This window comes from Parasteatoda tepidariorum, chromosome 10 (assembly GCF_982258835.1).
Source record: "Parasteatoda tepidariorum strain Cologne lab strain chromosome 10, Ptep-v5.0, whole genome shotgun sequence".
In the NCBI taxonomy this organism is placed as follows: Eukaryota; Metazoa; Arthropoda; class Arachnida; order Araneae; family Theridiidae; genus Parasteatoda; species Parasteatoda tepidariorum.
Genome location: NC_141764.1, coordinates 51711901 through 51731166, shown reverse-complemented (window position 1 = coordinate 51731166; position 19266 = coordinate 51711901). Strand labels below are relative to the sequence as shown.

Genomic DNA, 19266 nt, shown 5'->3' with positions numbered 1-19266 from the left:
AAATACCAACAGTGGTCTTCAAATGTTTTTGGCTTGTATTATTACTTCATTTTTATACAATTAGAAATGAAATAAAAGTTATGAAAAGTAATCTGGTTAGAGACTATTGCATACCATTATATATAATTAATAATTTAATAAATGATGCTTATATAATCATCATATACATAAATCATACCTTTATAATTAATACAATAATTTTTTTTCTAAGCTTCATTTGCAAAAAAATACTGCTGTCTCATATTTGCTAATCATAAAAGTTACGAAATTTAAAAAATCATAGAGAAATCCTATATAACTATATATTTGCTTCAAAAAATATTTTAATCTTTTTCGAATCAAATACTGGTTCATCAGAAGAATGTATATAGCACTGAAGCACATTTATATTTACTTTCAACACGTATGGGAAATTTTTAGATCAAAATAAACGTCACAAAATTTTAATCTTTTATTAAATACTTTGCTCCATAAGTGTTTTTGTAAATATATATGTCTTTTAACCAAGAATCATGTTATTGATTGTTATGCTTTATAGAAACAAGATTTTATTGTGAATCTTCTTATCGTATAGCCTAAATCAAAACTAGATGTTTGAATACGAATCATCTTAAAGTCTAACAATCATGTAGTGCATTAATGAAAACAGTAATGTAAATAAATCATTTATCTGCTACAAATTAGTTGATTATGAAGATGAACTAACTTAGAATATATTTACACTGTATTTACATGCAAAATTATATAGTAGAGCTTTTAAAATGTTTCAGAATTCCAATCAAGAGGCACAATCACATTATCGTTGTTAATAATCTTAAACAGTATTAAAAAATGTAAATCCCGTATATCTTTAAATATATATTCTATCTTTTAGATAATCATGATGTAAATACTTATTTTTGACGATAATATAAATACTTAAAAGTCTATAAAACTATTTTTATGTTGTAAATAGGAAAAATAATATAAATATGCCTGTTACTATTAAAGGTACTACTCTTTAGAAACCTTTTCTTTATATTTACCTTTGTTTAATGAATGCTCTTAAAATCCGTTTATGGGTTTCTACGGTTTATTTTTCTAAATGAATCATTAAATACCATGAAATTCTACTGATACACTCAACTAAACATTATAATTTAATAATAAAAATATTTATTTTTAAATTTGGTGAACAGTAATATTATTTTATAACATGTTTTCCAAAAATTAGTAAACGCCTTTAAAGATATTATTTTTCAATAAAGTTTGATTAACGTATATTATGTGTTATATTTTTATTATCATTACAACATCAAAAAAGTCGCTTTAGTGCAACGATTTGTCTTTAAACTTATAATTTATTATCAATAATATTGTACATTTAACTTATATATTAAACATATAATGTATTTTAAAAGCAAATAACTGTGAATAACATAAACAAATGTGTATAAATTCTACCCTAATGGAAATATGTACAAACGTTTTAAGAGAAATATTCTTTTGAAAACGATATACATTTTATTAGTGCAGATTGAAATAAATCATTTCAGATTAACATTTATCTTAAGACAAAAACACCTATAGTCTGTAACTACAATCTAAAGCACTAAAATCTGTTATATATAATCTGTTACATTAATTTTAATTAAACTACTGTTTAATTCCTTATTTAATTGAACTGGCGTTTAATATTCAATTTAAAATTGAGTTGATTGAATAAGATATTGGTTGATTGAATCAATATGATAGTAAACCATTAATAATATATTTTCAAGAATTTCTCCTGTAGCCAAACGTTGTAACATTATATGTATAGTTAATAAAACAATTTATCCAATAACACCACAAAGTATGTCAATCATCAAAAATTTAAGGCTTGATAATCCTGCAAAGAATAAAAATAAAAACTTTAATATTAAAATCAATTTAATGTTATCTGTCATTTAACAGTTCGTAACCAAATAGTTTCGTTCATAAAACTGCTGTTATTATTATGAATGTGTATGTGCTTTTACAATACTGTACTGAACTGTTTAAAAAATTATCATTGATCTATTTATGTACATAAATTGTTCGATGTGCAATATTTATGTAATAAATAAATTTCCTCAAACTTAATTTGTCTTCATGAGTGCTTGTAAATTTTCTAATTCTAGTTTTCACCTTAGCTGTGAATTTATTTGAATTACAGTGAGAAAAACCATGTAAATATGAGAGAGACAAGTGGAATTGAAAACCTGTGAGTTTTCTAATTCTAGTTTTCACCATGGTTGTGAATTTATTTGAATTACAGAGAGAAAAACCATGTAAATATGGGGGAACCGAGTGGAATTGAAAGCCTGTGAGTTTTCTAATTCTAGTTTTCACCTTGGTTGTGAATTTATTTGAATTACAGTGAGAAAAACCATGTAAATATGAGAGATACAAGTGGAATTTAAAACCTGTGAGTTTTCTAATTCTAGTTTACACCTTGGTTGTGAATTCATTTGAATTACAGCGAGGAAAACCATGTAAATATAGGAGAGACAAGTGGAATTGAAAACCTGTGAGTTTTCTAATTCTAGTTTACACCTTGGTTGTGAATTTATTTGAATTACAGCGAGAAAAACCATGTAAATATGGGGTAGACGAGTGGAATTGAAAGCCTGTGAGTTTTCTAATTCCAGTTTACACCTTGGTTGTGAATTTATTTCAATTACAGTGAGAAAAACCATGTAAATATGAGAGAGACGAGTGGTAATTTTTCCGTTTGTACAATAACGGTTTACCGAAAATTCTGGTTCTCAAAATAATGATTCTTATTACCACAGATTTTGTAAAAAAATACAAAGCAGAAATATAAATTTAACCGAATAAATAGTTTTTGTTCTATGCTCTAAGGGAAATTACCAAATTTTACCCATTTAAATAAGATTTTATTGCATATTATTAAATTCTATTTTATAGTTAATTTTACCGAAATTATTTATAAAGCGCTTCGGTAAGAATTACCTGGCATTTCGGTGTCTCCATGAAGCGTGAAACATGGTAATCTTTTAGTTTTGACCATACTTTTTATCTCAGTGCAAGTATTCAATGCGTGACACCTATTTTATACTATAAACAATTATCTTTAATTTAGTTTATTACACACATTCAATAATTCCTAATACCGTGCAAAACAATGTGTCCTGTAGTGTTTTCTGCTTAGATGTGATCTCATCAATGACATTGCGTAAGGTTTGGGGATCATGAAGGCATTGTGATTAAGAGTAAATCACAGTTACCTAGAATAATTTTTATGAACTATAAATGCCGAAAACATATAACAAGGGCTTGTAGTGTATCTACCACTACAAACATATAGTTCCAAATCACTAGTATATAAGACATGTTAACTCGACTCTATGGTAGGGTACCATTTCATAGATGAAGGTTGACATTGTTTATAACTTCCCTCCCAACAAGTTAATTGCGTTTTTAACAGCATCAAGAATAATTGAATTTATTTAATTAAGAATTAGATGTTTTTCATATAACAATGAAGTTAGACTTTGAGCACATGGGGCTGGAAAAAAAACTTGGATCATTTTTCGTTAATTTTGTGTATTTCTTATTATAATATACTTATTGTTATATTTTTAAAAAATATAAATATTTAAAATCTGGTTATTCTTTTCTGTCATTCTTTTCTATTCTGTTTAACAATTAGATCATACAAGTTTAAGAAATTAAATACTATATATACTATATAATATGTACAATATAATATATACTATATAATATAATATGTAATAAATAATATGTGATATATACTATATAATATATATGCTATATATAATATATATAATAATATATATACATAAATAATACATAATATATACTATATAATATATTCTAATTATAAACATAAGGAGAAAAGGTTTAAAAGATTAAGTAAATTAAAGATTAAGAAATATTAAGCTTAAGATGTTAAAGATTTTATTAAATAATAAGTCTATAAGGCATTTGATTTGTTGTGTAATATGTATGCATCGTTCCTTTTAAACCTCACGTGCATCAAGTTAGAAAAGAAATCAACATTCAAAAAATTAATCAGAATTTTTCCCTTACATAAAAGAAAGTCTTTATAAGTTTTAAATCATAATGCTAATCCTTTCAAAACTTGTTCATTCTCTTAAAAACTGTTCTAAAGAGCAGTTTTTTAGAATATTGAAGAGTTGCTATACAGATTCAAAATTCATTTAACAATGTCCTCACGGAACTTCTTTGCTTTTGAAAAATTAAAATAAAGTTCAAAAATCCTGCTATTGCCAATAGGTCTCATAAAACAAATGCCTATGAGTTCCATCCCAAAGCATAATAAAAATTCTAAGATTTATTTTTAAGACGCTAAACTTTGAAAATCTAAAAACATGTCATGATTGGCTGCAAGCATAAAATATTCATTTATCTAATTTTAAATGGTCTTTAAAATAACTAAATATCTTTTAAATATTTTCTTGATATTGCATGCTATCTACAAAGGTTTTTTTTTCCTAAATGTGTATAAATATCACCTAATAATCTCTTTTTTTTCCCCATATTTCCGTTAATGATGGAAAAAAATGAACAATGTATTTTTCAATCAAACCTAAAACAGTTCTCCTAAACTGTGTTCAAACATTGTTAATTTAGTTTTCTGTCGTTTTTAACAAGTAATTAATATCACGTAGATATTTAAGTTCATCAAACAAATCCATTTGTATTCCCCCCTGTGAATCATGCGAAATACTAGTGAGACGTTTGGAAGTTTTGAATGTAGAAATGTTAAAATTTATATTACTTTGCTCCGCATATCTATTTTGCTCATGTCAATACATAATAGCCTGAAATTAATAACGGTTATACATAATAGTCCGTAATTCATAATAGTCTGTAATTATTAGGAAAAAATTGCTCAGAGTATTCAAATGATTCAACATAATTCAATTTTTTGTTTTTATTTATTTTTGAAGAAGACTTGACTTTAAATTTCATGCATGAAGTGGAAGGTATATTGTGAATCGATGACGAAAGGGACAAAAAAAATTTAAAAATTCCATTGAAGAAATAAATTTAAAAACTGCAAAATTAAAATTAATTTGATAACTAAGCTTTAAATAAAACAGAAATAAATCGATATGTTAAACCTACTGAACAAATAATAACTAAGCCACATTTTTTAAAATATGGCTTGTTATTGTAGACTCTACTAAAAATTGGTTCTAGGCTAAATCATAATACAGGACTAATTTTCTGTTATCTCAATAAGGTGATAAATTAAACCTTATTTCTACCCAGTTTTAACCATAATATAGTTCAACTTGCTCAATATAGCTCAAGTACGATAATATGGTTCAACATAGCGCAATATTAACCCTTTGACGCAAATGAGAAACCGATGTCACTTTTATGTATTTTTTTTCTGACGCTCAATAGGAATTATATTTGTACTGAAATATAAAATATAAAAGCATTAGTTTGGAAAAGGATATTTTTTTCATTCATGTCCAAAAATTTATCAATAATTGATTTTTTAAATGAAATAAATTTCAATGATGAATAACTGTTTTTCTTAGATCTTAAATAACTGTTAATAAATACAAATTTGAAAAATTACTGTACGGAAATGAGCAGTTCTTGGAACATTTTACCTTTAACCCAGAAAAAGATACCGGTGTGTCATGCTATATTTCAAAAACACAAATTATTAAAATGATAAGTATAATATTTTTAACTTCTTTTGACCCAACTTAATACAAAATGAAAAAGTAAGAAAAAAAATATTCTTAATAAAAATTTTACATCAAAGGGTTAAGGTTTAGCCAATTTGATCCATAATTATATTGATAATTATAATTACAATTATATATATATAATATATAATTATAATTATTTGATCTATTATTATATTTATATCTACGAGCTCCAAAATTTCATACCGTGTATAACTGTTAAAATTATTTTCTAAACTATCCCAGAAAATGTGACTTTTCTCATAGTAAATTCTTGGCAAAATACGCTGCTAAAAATCCTTTTCACCTATTAATTAAAAATTACTGAAATGGAAACGATTTTAGTAGACTCGTAGCATTTGACCTTAAAGCATATCCATTTTGCTGGGTAGACTTTTCCCGAACTGCTCCTGAACCTATAAAGAGTTTTCTCTGACTAACACGTTTCCGGAGTGGGAAAAATGTTCTCGGTAGTCAGGAAAATACTTTTCCTATATTTCTTTTTTCCCCGTTCTGGGAACTGCAGAATGAAATGGGGGATGCTAGGCTTGCGCAGCTCCCGATTTTAGGGGTACTCTCGAAGAAATGATGGCGCGCATGCGCGTCCCTGCATCTTCCGCATCGGAATTTTATAACTATAAGGAGATAGCCCGGATGTAATGGGAAAAGGGAAAGTTATGGCTACCCATACAAGGTAAGTTCTTTTAGAAACGATTTATAATATCCAAGTTATTTATTATTCGTTAATCGGTACCACTATACTTTTAAAGTACCAATTATTTTTTGGATTATCCAATATTTTTTTTAACAAATATGTAACGAATTTTGAAAGACTGGGTAAAATCCCTTTATGCCTAACTAGGCTTCGGAAAAGTTTCTAAACGCTCGTTCTATTTCTTGCTTAATTTTGCATCATTTTATTGATTAGGGAATTTAAATCATTTCTTCATTATTTTTTCGTTCTACAAAAGTGTATGCAGTTTATATTTTTGAAATCCATCAATTGCGTTATTTAAGTTCTGCTAAAAAACAATCTTTCAAAAATCTAATAAAGGTTTTGAAAAACTGCCGAAATATCGTGTAATTTAACATTGCAGTTAGAATAATTATAAAGAGACACGTTTTACAGAAAATGCATTTTAAGTTTTATTACTTCAAGAAAGAGAATCTCATTATTGCTCAAATTAATATTTGAGAAAAAAATGCTTCTACGTTGCACGGAATAGGTAATAATAAAAATTTTATGTTTTTTTTCTAAAAAATCAAAGTATCTCTAGATTAAAAGGCATAAACTTTGGAAATTAAATCATCAAGTTTTCCTTACTTTAAATACATCTGATATTTATACATATGAAAGCATCTTTGGTTAAATTTGATGTAATTTTTTTTTTGCTTTTACTCATCTTATAAACTTTTCATACACCAACAAGCAAATGATAAACGTACAAAAAATAATTAAGGACACATAAGAATTTTTCAATATTGACATGTACTGTAAAATATTCTAAATGAAATTACGGTTTTAAGTACCGAAATTCTTGGTGCGTCATCTGGAAAATTTATTTTGCAGTAAAATCGATTTCTACCGTAAAATATTATACCGTAGTTTTTTTAGTAATGTTTCTTTAATTAGATTTATTCAGTGATTTTACAGTAATTATGAGATTTTTTCCGTAACATGGTCCATTAAAAATAGATCTTACGGTGATAAGTACAGGCCTTTTGAGTACCGGCACTTTTACTGGAATTTCTTTTGATTTCCATAATATTTTCAATAAATAATAGAAATGGGGAGAAAAATAATTTTCCTATTAATTCTATCAAATTTTGTTTTTTATGTTGTTGCGATAAAGCTAAAACTAAATAATAAAGTATTACTAACTTGAATAAAGTAATACTTTTAACGTAATAATAAAGTAGCTCTCTAAAAGTAATACTTTTAAAATAATAAAGTAGTACTTTTTAATTTACGTCATTTCATTTCACTCATACGCGTCATTTCATTTCACCCACTCATATATAAAACGTCAAATATGAGTTATTTTACTCTCTATTTTGCTTTCTTTCCCTCTTATTTATGTTTTCACTTAATATAAAATTTATAAAAAATAGTTTAAAATTTAATTTTAAGGAAAAGTGTTAATTATATTTTTCTGATGAACAAGTAACGATATTTAAGAAATTTCTGAAATTAAAATCTAAACTTTAAATTTCTCATTCATTAGGAATATTTCTTAACGAATTAAAATATGAAATTTAAAAAATTTTTTTTGTTATACATCCTTTAAGCTATTTCTAAATTTTATTTTATAAAATCTTTTCTAAATTTCTTCTTAGTGTTTTTCTTTTTTTTTCATTTTTTTAATAATTGATATTAAAAAATAACTCGTATACAAAGATAAAAAAAAATGTTGTAAAATAAATACTTGAAATTATAATTACACTCTACTGCTGACAATTTTAAAAATCTTTGAAAATTGTATTTTATTTTGTATTTTATTATTTTTAAAACAAAATTCGTATATTGAAATAATTAAAGAGCCTAGAGTATTAAACATTTTCGTTTTCATGTCTCAGTGACTTTTGCGTAAATATATCAGAGTATTTGGCACTAAAACAATAAAATTTATTATCTTTTAAAAGAAATATGATCTATGAATATTATCATATTCATAGATCGTATTTCATAACTATGAATATACGTAATCATGATTGCATGTAATTATGATCCTGGAAGACAGGAGATCATGATCCACAAATATATTCATAGTTATGATCCAATACTCATGATTATATTCATTAAGCGTGATTACCTATATAGGTAATTATGTTTAATGAATATAAGTAATTATAGTTACAAGTAATTGTAAAGCAAGAATACAAATAATCATACATTAAGAAAGGTCAAAAATACCGAAATCTGTTAAAAAAAATTATAGTGTTTCATGTTCTACGGAAACACCGAAATAGTCCGTAATTTTTGCCGAAGTGCTTTGGTAATTATTTGGTAGCCACATACTTGGCTTTACAATTTTCAAAGAAATGTTTCATTTCACTTTAACGTTTACAAATAATAATATATATCTATTCTTTATTTAATTTTACTTTAATTCTTTATCAATTGACTAAATAATAAAGTTTCCTTTCTCACAAAAAATCAATTTTTGGCTTATAGTTTACAAATAAATTAGAGTTTTATTAAAAAATTTCAAAATATCTATATAGCTTTAATATGATTTAATATGAATTTAATAATTCATAAAATGGTCTTTTTCTTTTAAAAATAATACTAGTCTTTGTAGTATGCAAAATAATATGAGCTTTACTTAAACATCAATAAACAGAATTTTAATTTTATTATAGATAGATATAAAAACATTTTTTTGGCCTTGTAACAATTATTTTGCATTCTCTTAAAAAAAAGAAAACAACTTGACATATTGCATTTGAATCTTAAGTGACATTTTCAAAGGGTTTTTCAGTTGTTTATTCGATCTCGTATTCATATGTTTTTTTGTTGGCGACATTTTGATGCTAATTCTTTGAACTTCATGCCAATTTTTAGCATAAGTATTGAATTACAATTATTACTACAAAACCAAAGGTAAGAAAATTCTCTAGCGTTATTTCGCAGTCAACATAATGCTTTCTACTTGAGAGGCTATTTCATAAAAATTTGTAATTGTTCCTTTAAATGCTGTTGTGTATCTCATCCGAAGTTGTTTGAAAATAATTATGAATTTCTCATTTTTAATACATTAAAAAATTAGCACCTCAATATTTAATTTTTTTCAGGTTTTCAGTTTCAGTTTCTTAGTATGTGTAAAATTGCACATTTTATGATTTAATAATAATTATACTTGCACAGAGTGAAAAATAGGAAGCAGAATACCTTAATAACTTTGATATAATAGTTAAACTTTCGCAAAAATAAATCTGAATTATTAAAATACTTAACCTTAAACATGGTAATTAGTTTTGCATAGACAGTATTTAGTTAGTTTGTAAGAGCTATTAACTTATGGAAACTAATTTAATTTTATTTATAAGTATAACTTTATTTAATTACAAATAATAAAGTGAAAAAAAATACAGTGTAAAAATTTGGGATCGGTAAAAAGTGTTGGCACTCAGGGTGCCGGTACTTTTTACCTTAAAATCCATTTTTATCGGAACATGCGACGGGGCAAAAAATCTGATATATCGTAATAATTACAGCAATATCCCAGAATCACTCTTGTTACATAAATATTGCTGTAAAAATTACGAAATAATATTTTACGGTAAAAAGTATTTTGACTTTATCTCATATATCTACAGGATTAAATAGTTCCTTTTTGAAAGTTGGACGTCTGCCAAAAAACTTTTCCCTTTGAGGTTTAATTTATGATTGCACGTAATTGAGGTTCATTTTAAAGGGAGTTATGTCAGATATGACGTCATACATCGATTTAGAGTTAGTTGTATTAGCTATAAAATATGATTTACCACTGGATAACTATATTAATAGAGTTTTAATAAATTTAAAATAGTTAAATTAAGTTAGAAAATAATTTATTTTCTTGAAGTTTTTCCTGTAAAAATAAAGTTAGTAAAGCCCCATATACATCACTATGTTTATTGAGAGACTCTACCAGAAAGTTCACTATTTTGTCGTTCTCTACTTTACTTAATTAAAGTAAAAAATTCTGATTTCATTTTACAAAAAGAAAAAAAAAGCATAAAATTTTTTATTTACACAAACTTTGTTCTAAAATATCATCATAGCGACCAACGATACAAATTCTAGCTCACCACTTACACATACTTAAATAACAAATAAATAGAACCTACTGATTTTAAAACAGTTGGCAATGTTATTCGTTACAATAGAATTATTCAATGATTAACCAATTACAAGGAATTTTATTAAACACAGAATTTTAAAATGTAAATGAAGTAAACTACAAGTTTAATATTACTTCATTTTAACTGATGCAAAAATATAACCAAAGAAATATTAAATATTGTAGTTCAAAAAGAAATAGAACGAGAACTCTAAATATAAAGCTCTTTGTTGACATTTCGCAACTATAATCAATCAATTGTAAAAAATACTCAAAACATTATGCAAGTCTTGTGAAAAACCTTTTAAACATTTTTGCTCTAAAACGAAATTGAATAACAGAACTGTACATTGTAGAGCTAGAATAAGCAATAGAATGCTTTTTTCCTTTTGGTCATGAAAATTTTAAATTTAAAATTATTTAAAAAAAATTATTATCAATTTATAAACAAACAATTTTGTATCAAACAATATTTTATTATTTAAATGAGATGAAATATCTCAATACAATTTAGAACTATTGTTTTTTAAAATTTAGTTTTTGTCCTATTATTAATTCTTAGTATTTTGTTGTTAATTAAAAATCAGTTTTTCATGCTACACCAAAGCATTATTTAATTCTTAAATAGTTACTGTATTGAAATAACTGAATTTCACTTCTTTCAATGTTTCTTCTGAGATTGTTTACTATGTTATTGTTAGATTTGTTATTAGATAATCTGAATGTTATCTAAATAGTTTTTTTTTACATTTTTCTTCCATTTTATTTCATTTTTGATATGAATAAAAGGTATATTTAAATTTATATTGATATAGTTTCAGAAAAAAGTAATGAATTCAAACTTTTAAATTGTTTTATTTTTTTTAATTTTTAAGTATTGAAAATGATTTCCTTCTGTTATAAAACAACAACAAAATTATTTTATACATTATTTAGTTAATTTTCACTTTTTGTTTTTACAAAAAAGGACTATACAATAGTAGAAAGAAAATTTTAAAAAGCTACTTAGCTACTTCACGTTCAAATTTTATATAATTCTAAGTCTAGGAAAACAATTTCAGACAAAAAAGTGAAATATTAGATTAGTAGGTTAATTAGATTGGTAATATATTAGGTTAAGTTAGGCCAGCTTCTTTCTAAAATTGTTTATTCTTACAGATTAATTCGTACTCATAACTTACTATTTTCATTTATTGTTCTAAAATTTCATTCAAAATCATCCACGTTTCAATTTACTTCAAAGCAAATTTAATATTTTTTTTAAATTTCTTAAATAACTTTTCCTTTTTTAAATAACAACATTTTGTATTGTATATTTGCGTCTCTTTTATACACAGACATATATTTTCGATAGGCAACAAATTAGATTTATCAGTAAATATTTCTTATGTGATCAAATTTATGTGTAATAAATAAGGAATTCAAAATAATTATCCCTTTTTTAACTTGACTCCAGTTTAATTTTAATTGTTTACAGAACGATCAATTTTTATAAAATTGTGAAAAATCTCTAACATCAGCAATCTGTAAACACTTTTTGTATACAGTCCTGCTTTGTAATATGATTTCCTTAATCTAAAATTACCGTAGAATTGTGTTCGTTTTAGCAAGGTAAACATGGGAAAATAAGATCTTGTTTTAGTTGAACAAAACACAGAAACATGTCTTGCAGAAAATTTTATAGTTTAAAAATAATAAAACAAATTTCTCGTCAACTCCGTTAAGAAGTATTTTCAGATTGGTTAATTTTTAAAATGAAAAATGCCGTAAATGGTCCATTTTAATTATAAAATATTTTGTAAAGGGTTCGTTGATGAAACTAAATTTATTGATGGGTACATGATGGGTAAAAAAGCAAACTTTTATAACTTACAATTTTTAAAATAAAAATTTGGATCTACGTTTCAAAAACTGTCCATAACACAATTTCTGCTTAAAGTTTTAATTATATTTAATAATAAAGTTCTAGTTTTTTCGCATATATTTTATTTTTCAGTGGTAATTTTTATTACATTAATTCACTTTTGAAAATAATAAAACAATTTCATTTGACCTTTTCAGATTTCACAAAAGAACATCTCCAAAAATAGTTCATAAATCCTACAAGACTACAAATGAATCAACAACTTATGCTTGAACCTTCTTTCACTTTAGCCTGCAATTTACCTGAATATTTTTTGTGCCAAAAGATAAATTTGGTGAAAAATTTTATTAATTCAGATACAAATATTAAAATATTAACTTTTCGCTGATTATAGTTGATTTCAGTAAAATATTTTTTAAATATTTTTAAACAAAGTATTTGTTTACTAAGAAAGCGCAAAAAGAAGAATGCCACTAAAATTCAAATATCATTTTGAAGAAGTATAAACAAAACTTAATGAAGTGGGAAATAATCTAAACACTCTTCTACATGTGTCTTACATATTAAGAATCATAAACGTACATTGATGTATATAAAAATCACACCTGTCTTCCAAGAAATCAATAAATTTATCAGTATTTTGCTGAAAGATTTATTTTTCATCGATGCCACAGTTTTGACTTCTGACTATCACTTTTCATCTTATTATATTATTAACAGCAAATAAGTCAACAGGCTTACAAAGAATGATCAATGAATGATCATTAATATCCTCTTTCAAAGAGTAACGAAATTAAAATTGTCTTCCACGTTTGAAATGATACATTATTCAACGTCTTCCATTTACAAATTGTAATAGCAAACGAGAAAAAAAGTGTTTTTGATCTAACACAAGTAACAACGTTAGGAAACTTTTTCCATGGTTATACTGAAATTCAAGAAAAATTTAAAACTTGGCGATAAGAAAGCCAAATGTTCAAAAAAGTATCGCTCGTTTTACCGTTTGATGCTAATTAGTGGAGGTGTGTTAATGTTTGTATACATACTTCTTGTACTTAAATGGCAATTAAATAGATAGTGATATATTTCAAATTCTTCCAATAAAATATGTTTAATATTTTTGATAATATAAACATAATAAAAAACTAGGATTATCAATACAAGCGACAAGCATCTAATCAACCAAAATGGCACACCACATCTTTAGCGCGTGGCAAACCGTCCGATCCTATTTACCAGGATCGTGTGGAGATAAAACTGAACTAGATCACTTTGCCAAACATGGCCACAGCAAGGCAGATACAGAAATGTCATCTTTCCGACATACAGATGAATCTGATGAACCGAAGCATAGAATTGCTGGAACAGAAGATTATGATAACATCGATGGGGAAGTACACATGGCTGGGGAGTTTGAGGGTGAATTCGGCGGAAAAGGATGCAAAATCGATGAATGGCAAGCAGGCTGGAATGTTACTAATGCTATACAGGTAAGTGATTTTAGTTACTATTTGTAAGAGAAAATTTTAAAACATTTTATATTAGAATCTTTGGGGCAACTATACACATTAAGCGCACTAAAAAACAAGTTACAAGTTGAAATACAATGTTCTATAAAGCTAATAGATTGTAATATGTGATTGAATGGTTAATATTTAAAATGTTCATTTTCTCTTTTGCATACAGTATACTGTAACAGTCTAGTTTTTTGCACATATTTTACCTGCGGCTTATATGCAGTTAATCCAGCTATATAAATGGGGACTCATTACATTATTATGTTATAAGTTGAAATAAAATTTTCAATACAGCTAATGAGTTAATTAGTTAACATGTGATTGGATAATTATAGGATGGTCATTTCCTCTCCTGCAAAATTTATAATCTTTCATCCATAGCTTATATACAGTTAATCTAGCTATAAATCTGGACTTATTTCTTTTTTGAGATAAAATAAAAATAAATTAAAAATAAAAAGATGAAGTACTCAAAAGAAGAAGTCGAAAATATCTTATTTTTTATTACCGTCGTTAAACAGTCGACCAAATTTTAGGTTTACGATTAGGTTTACTAAATTTTAGGTTAGGTTTCAGGTATGTTCAACTCCGTAGCCTTGTAATTTTGAGCCAATCCGGAAGACAAGGAAACTCTTGGATCAGTACCCCCAGAGGTCTGATTTGTTATGGGAGCATAGAGGATTTTGTGTCTCGGCAGATTTAACGTGCATCAGTCACCATTTACTACATGGGGAGTCTTCGGCTGGCGAGGATCGAACTCACGACAACTTGAACATGAATCCAGTGCCCTACCAACCAAGCTATCCCGGCCCCAAATTTAGTTGAAATGATTCAAAAGATAAAACACTCGACTCCTGGTTTGAATCCCAGCAATAGTTACGATTAGATACTGCTCTCTACTCATACAAATTACAATGCCGACGTAAAATATCCACAAGACATCACGTGACAGAATTTCCTTGTCGTCAGGCTTTGCCATTTATGTAAAGAAGAGCATAGATATATTTTTTTTTGTATTCCATAAGGTTACATATAAAAACTTTGGAACCCTCCTATATCGCTTGAGACCATTTTCTTTCATAGTAGTCGCTTTATTCTAAAGTGGTACCTTTTTTTATTTTTTCAAAGTAGTCGTTTACTTGATATAGAAAGAAAACAACACTATTCACTGCTTTTTAAAGCTTATAAATTATTATAATTTTTTTCCGATTTTACCAAATAATAAGTAATTCTATTCCTTAGTCATTTTAATAGAGACTTATACAACTTGAAACTAAAACTAGAGCTGGTTGTTTCATGTCAATTTCGGGTTATTATAGAATCACATCATTGCAAGCTATGCATGTAAAAATATTTTATAAAGTCACTATTTAGATACCATCTTAGGATTAAAACAAAAGATCTCTTAAAGCAAAATGTAAAACTAATTAAAAATATTTTTTAAATCTTTCCCAAAAGATCCCAGTCTGAAAATAATTCTCAAAGACTATTAAGATTCCAAAAAGAGTTAAGTGGTAACTTACATTTAAAAACCGTTTGCTGTTTTTATTGAGCAAATTTAAAAAGATGGTACTTAAAATGTTTCTTCAAAAAAATAGAAAAAAGTAGATATGATTTATCTCTTAAGCACTTTTTTAATTGCATAATTATGCTCGTAATTTATTTTCGCTACAGAGGATAATAGGACAAACTTGATTGATTAAAGAAAACATTGTTCTTGCCTTTTAACAATAGATTTTGAAGTATTTTTCTTCTCTTAACCATCAAAAAGCTATTTATTTTGTTTAACTAAAACTCCTTATCAATTGTATGGTTACAATTTTAAATGTGAGAACAGCATTATGGACAAAATTAAGCACAAAAATTAAGTTTCCAATTATTTATTAAAGTAATTGGTTAATTTTCTATGGTTATTATTCTTTAAGGTTATTATTCTACCTGCTTGTTTAGTAATTAAAGTTGGCTTGTGTGTAATTTTCTCACATTTTTGCAATCATGCTATTGGTTGAAAAAATTAGTCAAAAAACTCCCTTGGCTCACAACATGATCTTGAGTTTATGTTTTCACTTTCAAGCACTGCGAAAAGTGAAATGTAAAAGATCTAGAAAATAAATGACTATCAGTTAAATTAGACTAAAATTATATATTTCCTCTAGAAATTACTTTTTAAATAACGATTAAACCTTTTTTACTAAGCTCTTCATACTGGTTTTTTTTAAATAATGACCAATCAAATAACGCCAGTAGGTACTTTCAAAATGCATTTGTTACCATACAAGTACGAAGCACCTGGTATAATGTTGCCAAAAGCGAAAAATCCTTCCACAAACAGGCACGTTTAAAAGATAGACCACTGGCCGGAGTATGTCACTTAACACCAATATTTTAACAGCATTGCTAATGCAACTTGTTTCAAAGTTACCTAAACCAAACCATTCATATCTCAAGCTAAAAGAAATAATGTACATCGAATTTTTTTATTTTATTACTATTTTGTTTATACTTTGTAGCATAACTGAATTGTTTAAATTTTCTAGGGGATGTTTATTGTATGCCTGCCCTATTCCGTTCTTTATGGAGGATACTGGGCCATCTTTTCTTTAGTCTTCGTTGCTTACATATGTTGCCATACAGGTAAAATTCTAGTTGCATGCCTATATGAATTAAACGATAAAGGAGAATTCGAAAGAGTTCGAGACAGTTATGTAGACATTGCAGTTACTTGCCTTGGCGAGAAATATGGAGGTAAAATGGTTAATATAGCTCAAATAATTGAGTTGCTTATGACATGCATTCTATATGTCGTACTCTGCGGAGATTTGATGATTGGATCATTTCCTGAAGGTCCCATTGACCAAAGATCATGGATGATGATATCCACTATGTTTCTCTTACCGTGTGCATTTTTGAAAAAGCTGACAGCCGTTTCTCAATTAAGCTTTTGGTGCACCATGGCACACGCTTTAATTAATGTAATCATTCTTGGATTCTGTCTAATTAAGGCTCCAGAATGGCAATGGTCTAAAGTAACGTTCTCCATAGATACAGCCATGTTCCCCGTTACAATTGGAATTGTCGTTTTCAGCTATACCTCACAGATTTTCTTACCAAGCTTAGAAGGAAACATGAAAGACCGATCGAAATTCCACTGCATGTTAGATTGGAGTCACATTGCTGCTGCAGCCTTTAAAGGTGGTTTTGCTTGGTTGGCTTTTCTCACCTTTGGCGAAGAAACACAAGAAGTCATTACTAATAACCTTCCAACAAAAGGTTTCAAAATACTTATCAACGTGATTTTAGTAGTAAAAGCTCTTCTGTCATACCCACTTCCATACTTTGCTGTTTCTAATCTTCTAGAAGCAGCTCTGTTCCAAGGTCAACCAAAAACAAAATTCCCATCATGCTTAGCTCAAGATGGCGAGCTACGTATATGGGCGGTTGCTTTAAGAGTGTTTTTGGTAATCTTTACTATGCTGATGGCCATCACAATACCACATTTTGCTATACTAATGGGACTTATCGGTAGTTTTACAGGCACAATGTTGTCCTTTGTTTGGCCTTGCTACTTTCACATGAAATTGAAACGTAATGATATGACCAGATTTGACGTTGCTTGGGAAGCTTTCATAATAGCTCTCGGTGTCATATGTGGAGTCAATGGTATTTATTCTTCAGCTAAAGCACTTGTTGCTGCTTATCATATTCCTTTACCATATCCTAATGTAAGACCAACTTGAAGTTAATTGATCAAATTGATTCCTTAGGTGTGTATAGGTTTTAATGAATGTTTAGAAGACTTTAAATAAGTTATATTTATAAGAGCAGTTGACGATCTTTTGAACAGAAAGCACAACTTCGGGGATTCATTTTTCGATTATGTTGACGGTTTAATAAAAAAATGAGCAAAATTGAGTTCGCGAATTCAGAACTATAAATTACAGCGATGTTGTTTTGGAGTGGTGCTATAATTCTTCTAATGCCAAGTGTGATATGTGTCTTCCATTACATTCTAGACTATTCAACACTTCCTATTTCACTGCAGAAACAAGTTCTTTCTATCCAAGTTTATAGTAATATGTTGTTCTACGAAAGTTTATTTAGTTCAAAACAATCAGTTGTTGCGTTAAATTCAGTACTGAAACTGTTTCGAAATTATGAAACGCAAATTAAGAACTGTATTAAAAACTAACAATGCCACAATTAAATTTTACTTAAAAGGAGAAAAGTTCATAATTCCATTCGAAAAAATTCCCGAGAAACCCCCATTTATTATTTTAAAAAAAGCTGTTAGTCAAACATTTGTTAAAAATTTCGCTCTTTTTAATGGGAAAATGTAAAGTCTGGGAAGATGTAAACATAAGTCTGGGAAGAACATTAGCTTCAAAATATGCAATGATTTAAAACTTAAATTTGTTTTAGAATTTTGAAATTATTTTGTTTTCTCAATAATTTTAATTACTTAAAAGATAATATTAAAAAGTATAAATTGATGTGATACTTTCAAAGCACACTCATGAATTCTCATGATTAATATTTCGAAATTCGAATCTTCTAATATATTATAAAATAGAATATTGTAACTACAATACTCACAGATGAAAAAATAACTGTCACGATAAAGATTAATTTTGAAACTATATCCATGTTCTTCCAAGTATGAGGAAAAGTAAAAATTATGCCTCTGCTTATATAAGTGTTCAACTGTTCAGTCTATTCTCCTATTGTTATTACTCAAGTGATGAGAAAAATTTTACAAAAAAAAACTGTGCCACTGGCTAGAATAACTATGCAATTTACAATAATAAATTAAATTTTTATAGCAAGTCTTCCGATATGTGCTGATTGAATTATTAATTAATTAATTATAAAATTATGTTTTCAAACTTTGAAAATATTTCTATGAGATACAGAATGTCGTAGTAAAGGATCATACTATACACCACAGGTGAATTTCTTAACTCTCAAAATAATCATCCAAATCTGTGATTTGACAGTTTTCAAATTGTAATTGTCTTCCAGCTGATTGTGTAATTATTGAATTGTGTAATCGTACAGTTTCCAAATTTTCAAAATCTTCCAAGTGATCGAAAAGTGCGATTTGAAAGTTTCTAATTTTTGTAATCCTTCCAACTAATCAAATTGTATGATTCGTCAGTTTCCAAATTGTGAAAGTCTTCTATATGATCGAATTGTGTGAATTGACAGTTTTCAAATTGTTAAAGTCTTCCAACTATTCGAATCGTATCACTTGACTATTTCCAAATTGTAAAAGTCTTCCAACTGATACAATTGTGTGATTTGACAGTCTTCCTAATTATGACAGTGTTTCAATTCATCAA

General features: G+C 27.0%; 1 protein-coding gene across 1 annotated transcript; it reads left to right on the top strand.

The window, feature by feature from the left end:
- Nucleotides 1-6351: 6351 nt before the first annotated feature.
- On the top strand, nt 6352-18494 carry LOC107447393 (vesicular inhibitory amino acid transporter-like). Its single transcript, XM_016062303.4, has 3 exons — nt 6352-6414; nt 12608-13900; nt 16465-18494. Exons 2-3 carry the CDS (start codon nt 13598-13600, stop codon nt 17662-17664), a joined length of 1503 nt encoding a protein of 500 aa, XP_015917789.1. The 5' UTR covers nt 6352-6414; nt 12608-13597; the 3' UTR covers nt 17665-18494.
- Nucleotides 18495-19266: the final 772 nt, after the last annotated feature.

What these genes read in the sequence shown, in the direction of transcription:
- LOC107447393 (XM_016062303.4), top strand. Translation starts at nt 13,598, where the DNA reads ATGGCACACCACATCTTTAGCGCGTGGCAAACCGTCCGATCCTATTTA. An exon ending in ATGTTACTAATGCTATACAG is followed by an intron (nt 13,901 to 16,464) that starts GTAAGTGATTTT and finishes TAAATTTTCTAG; the next exon opens with GGGATGTTTATTGTATGCCT.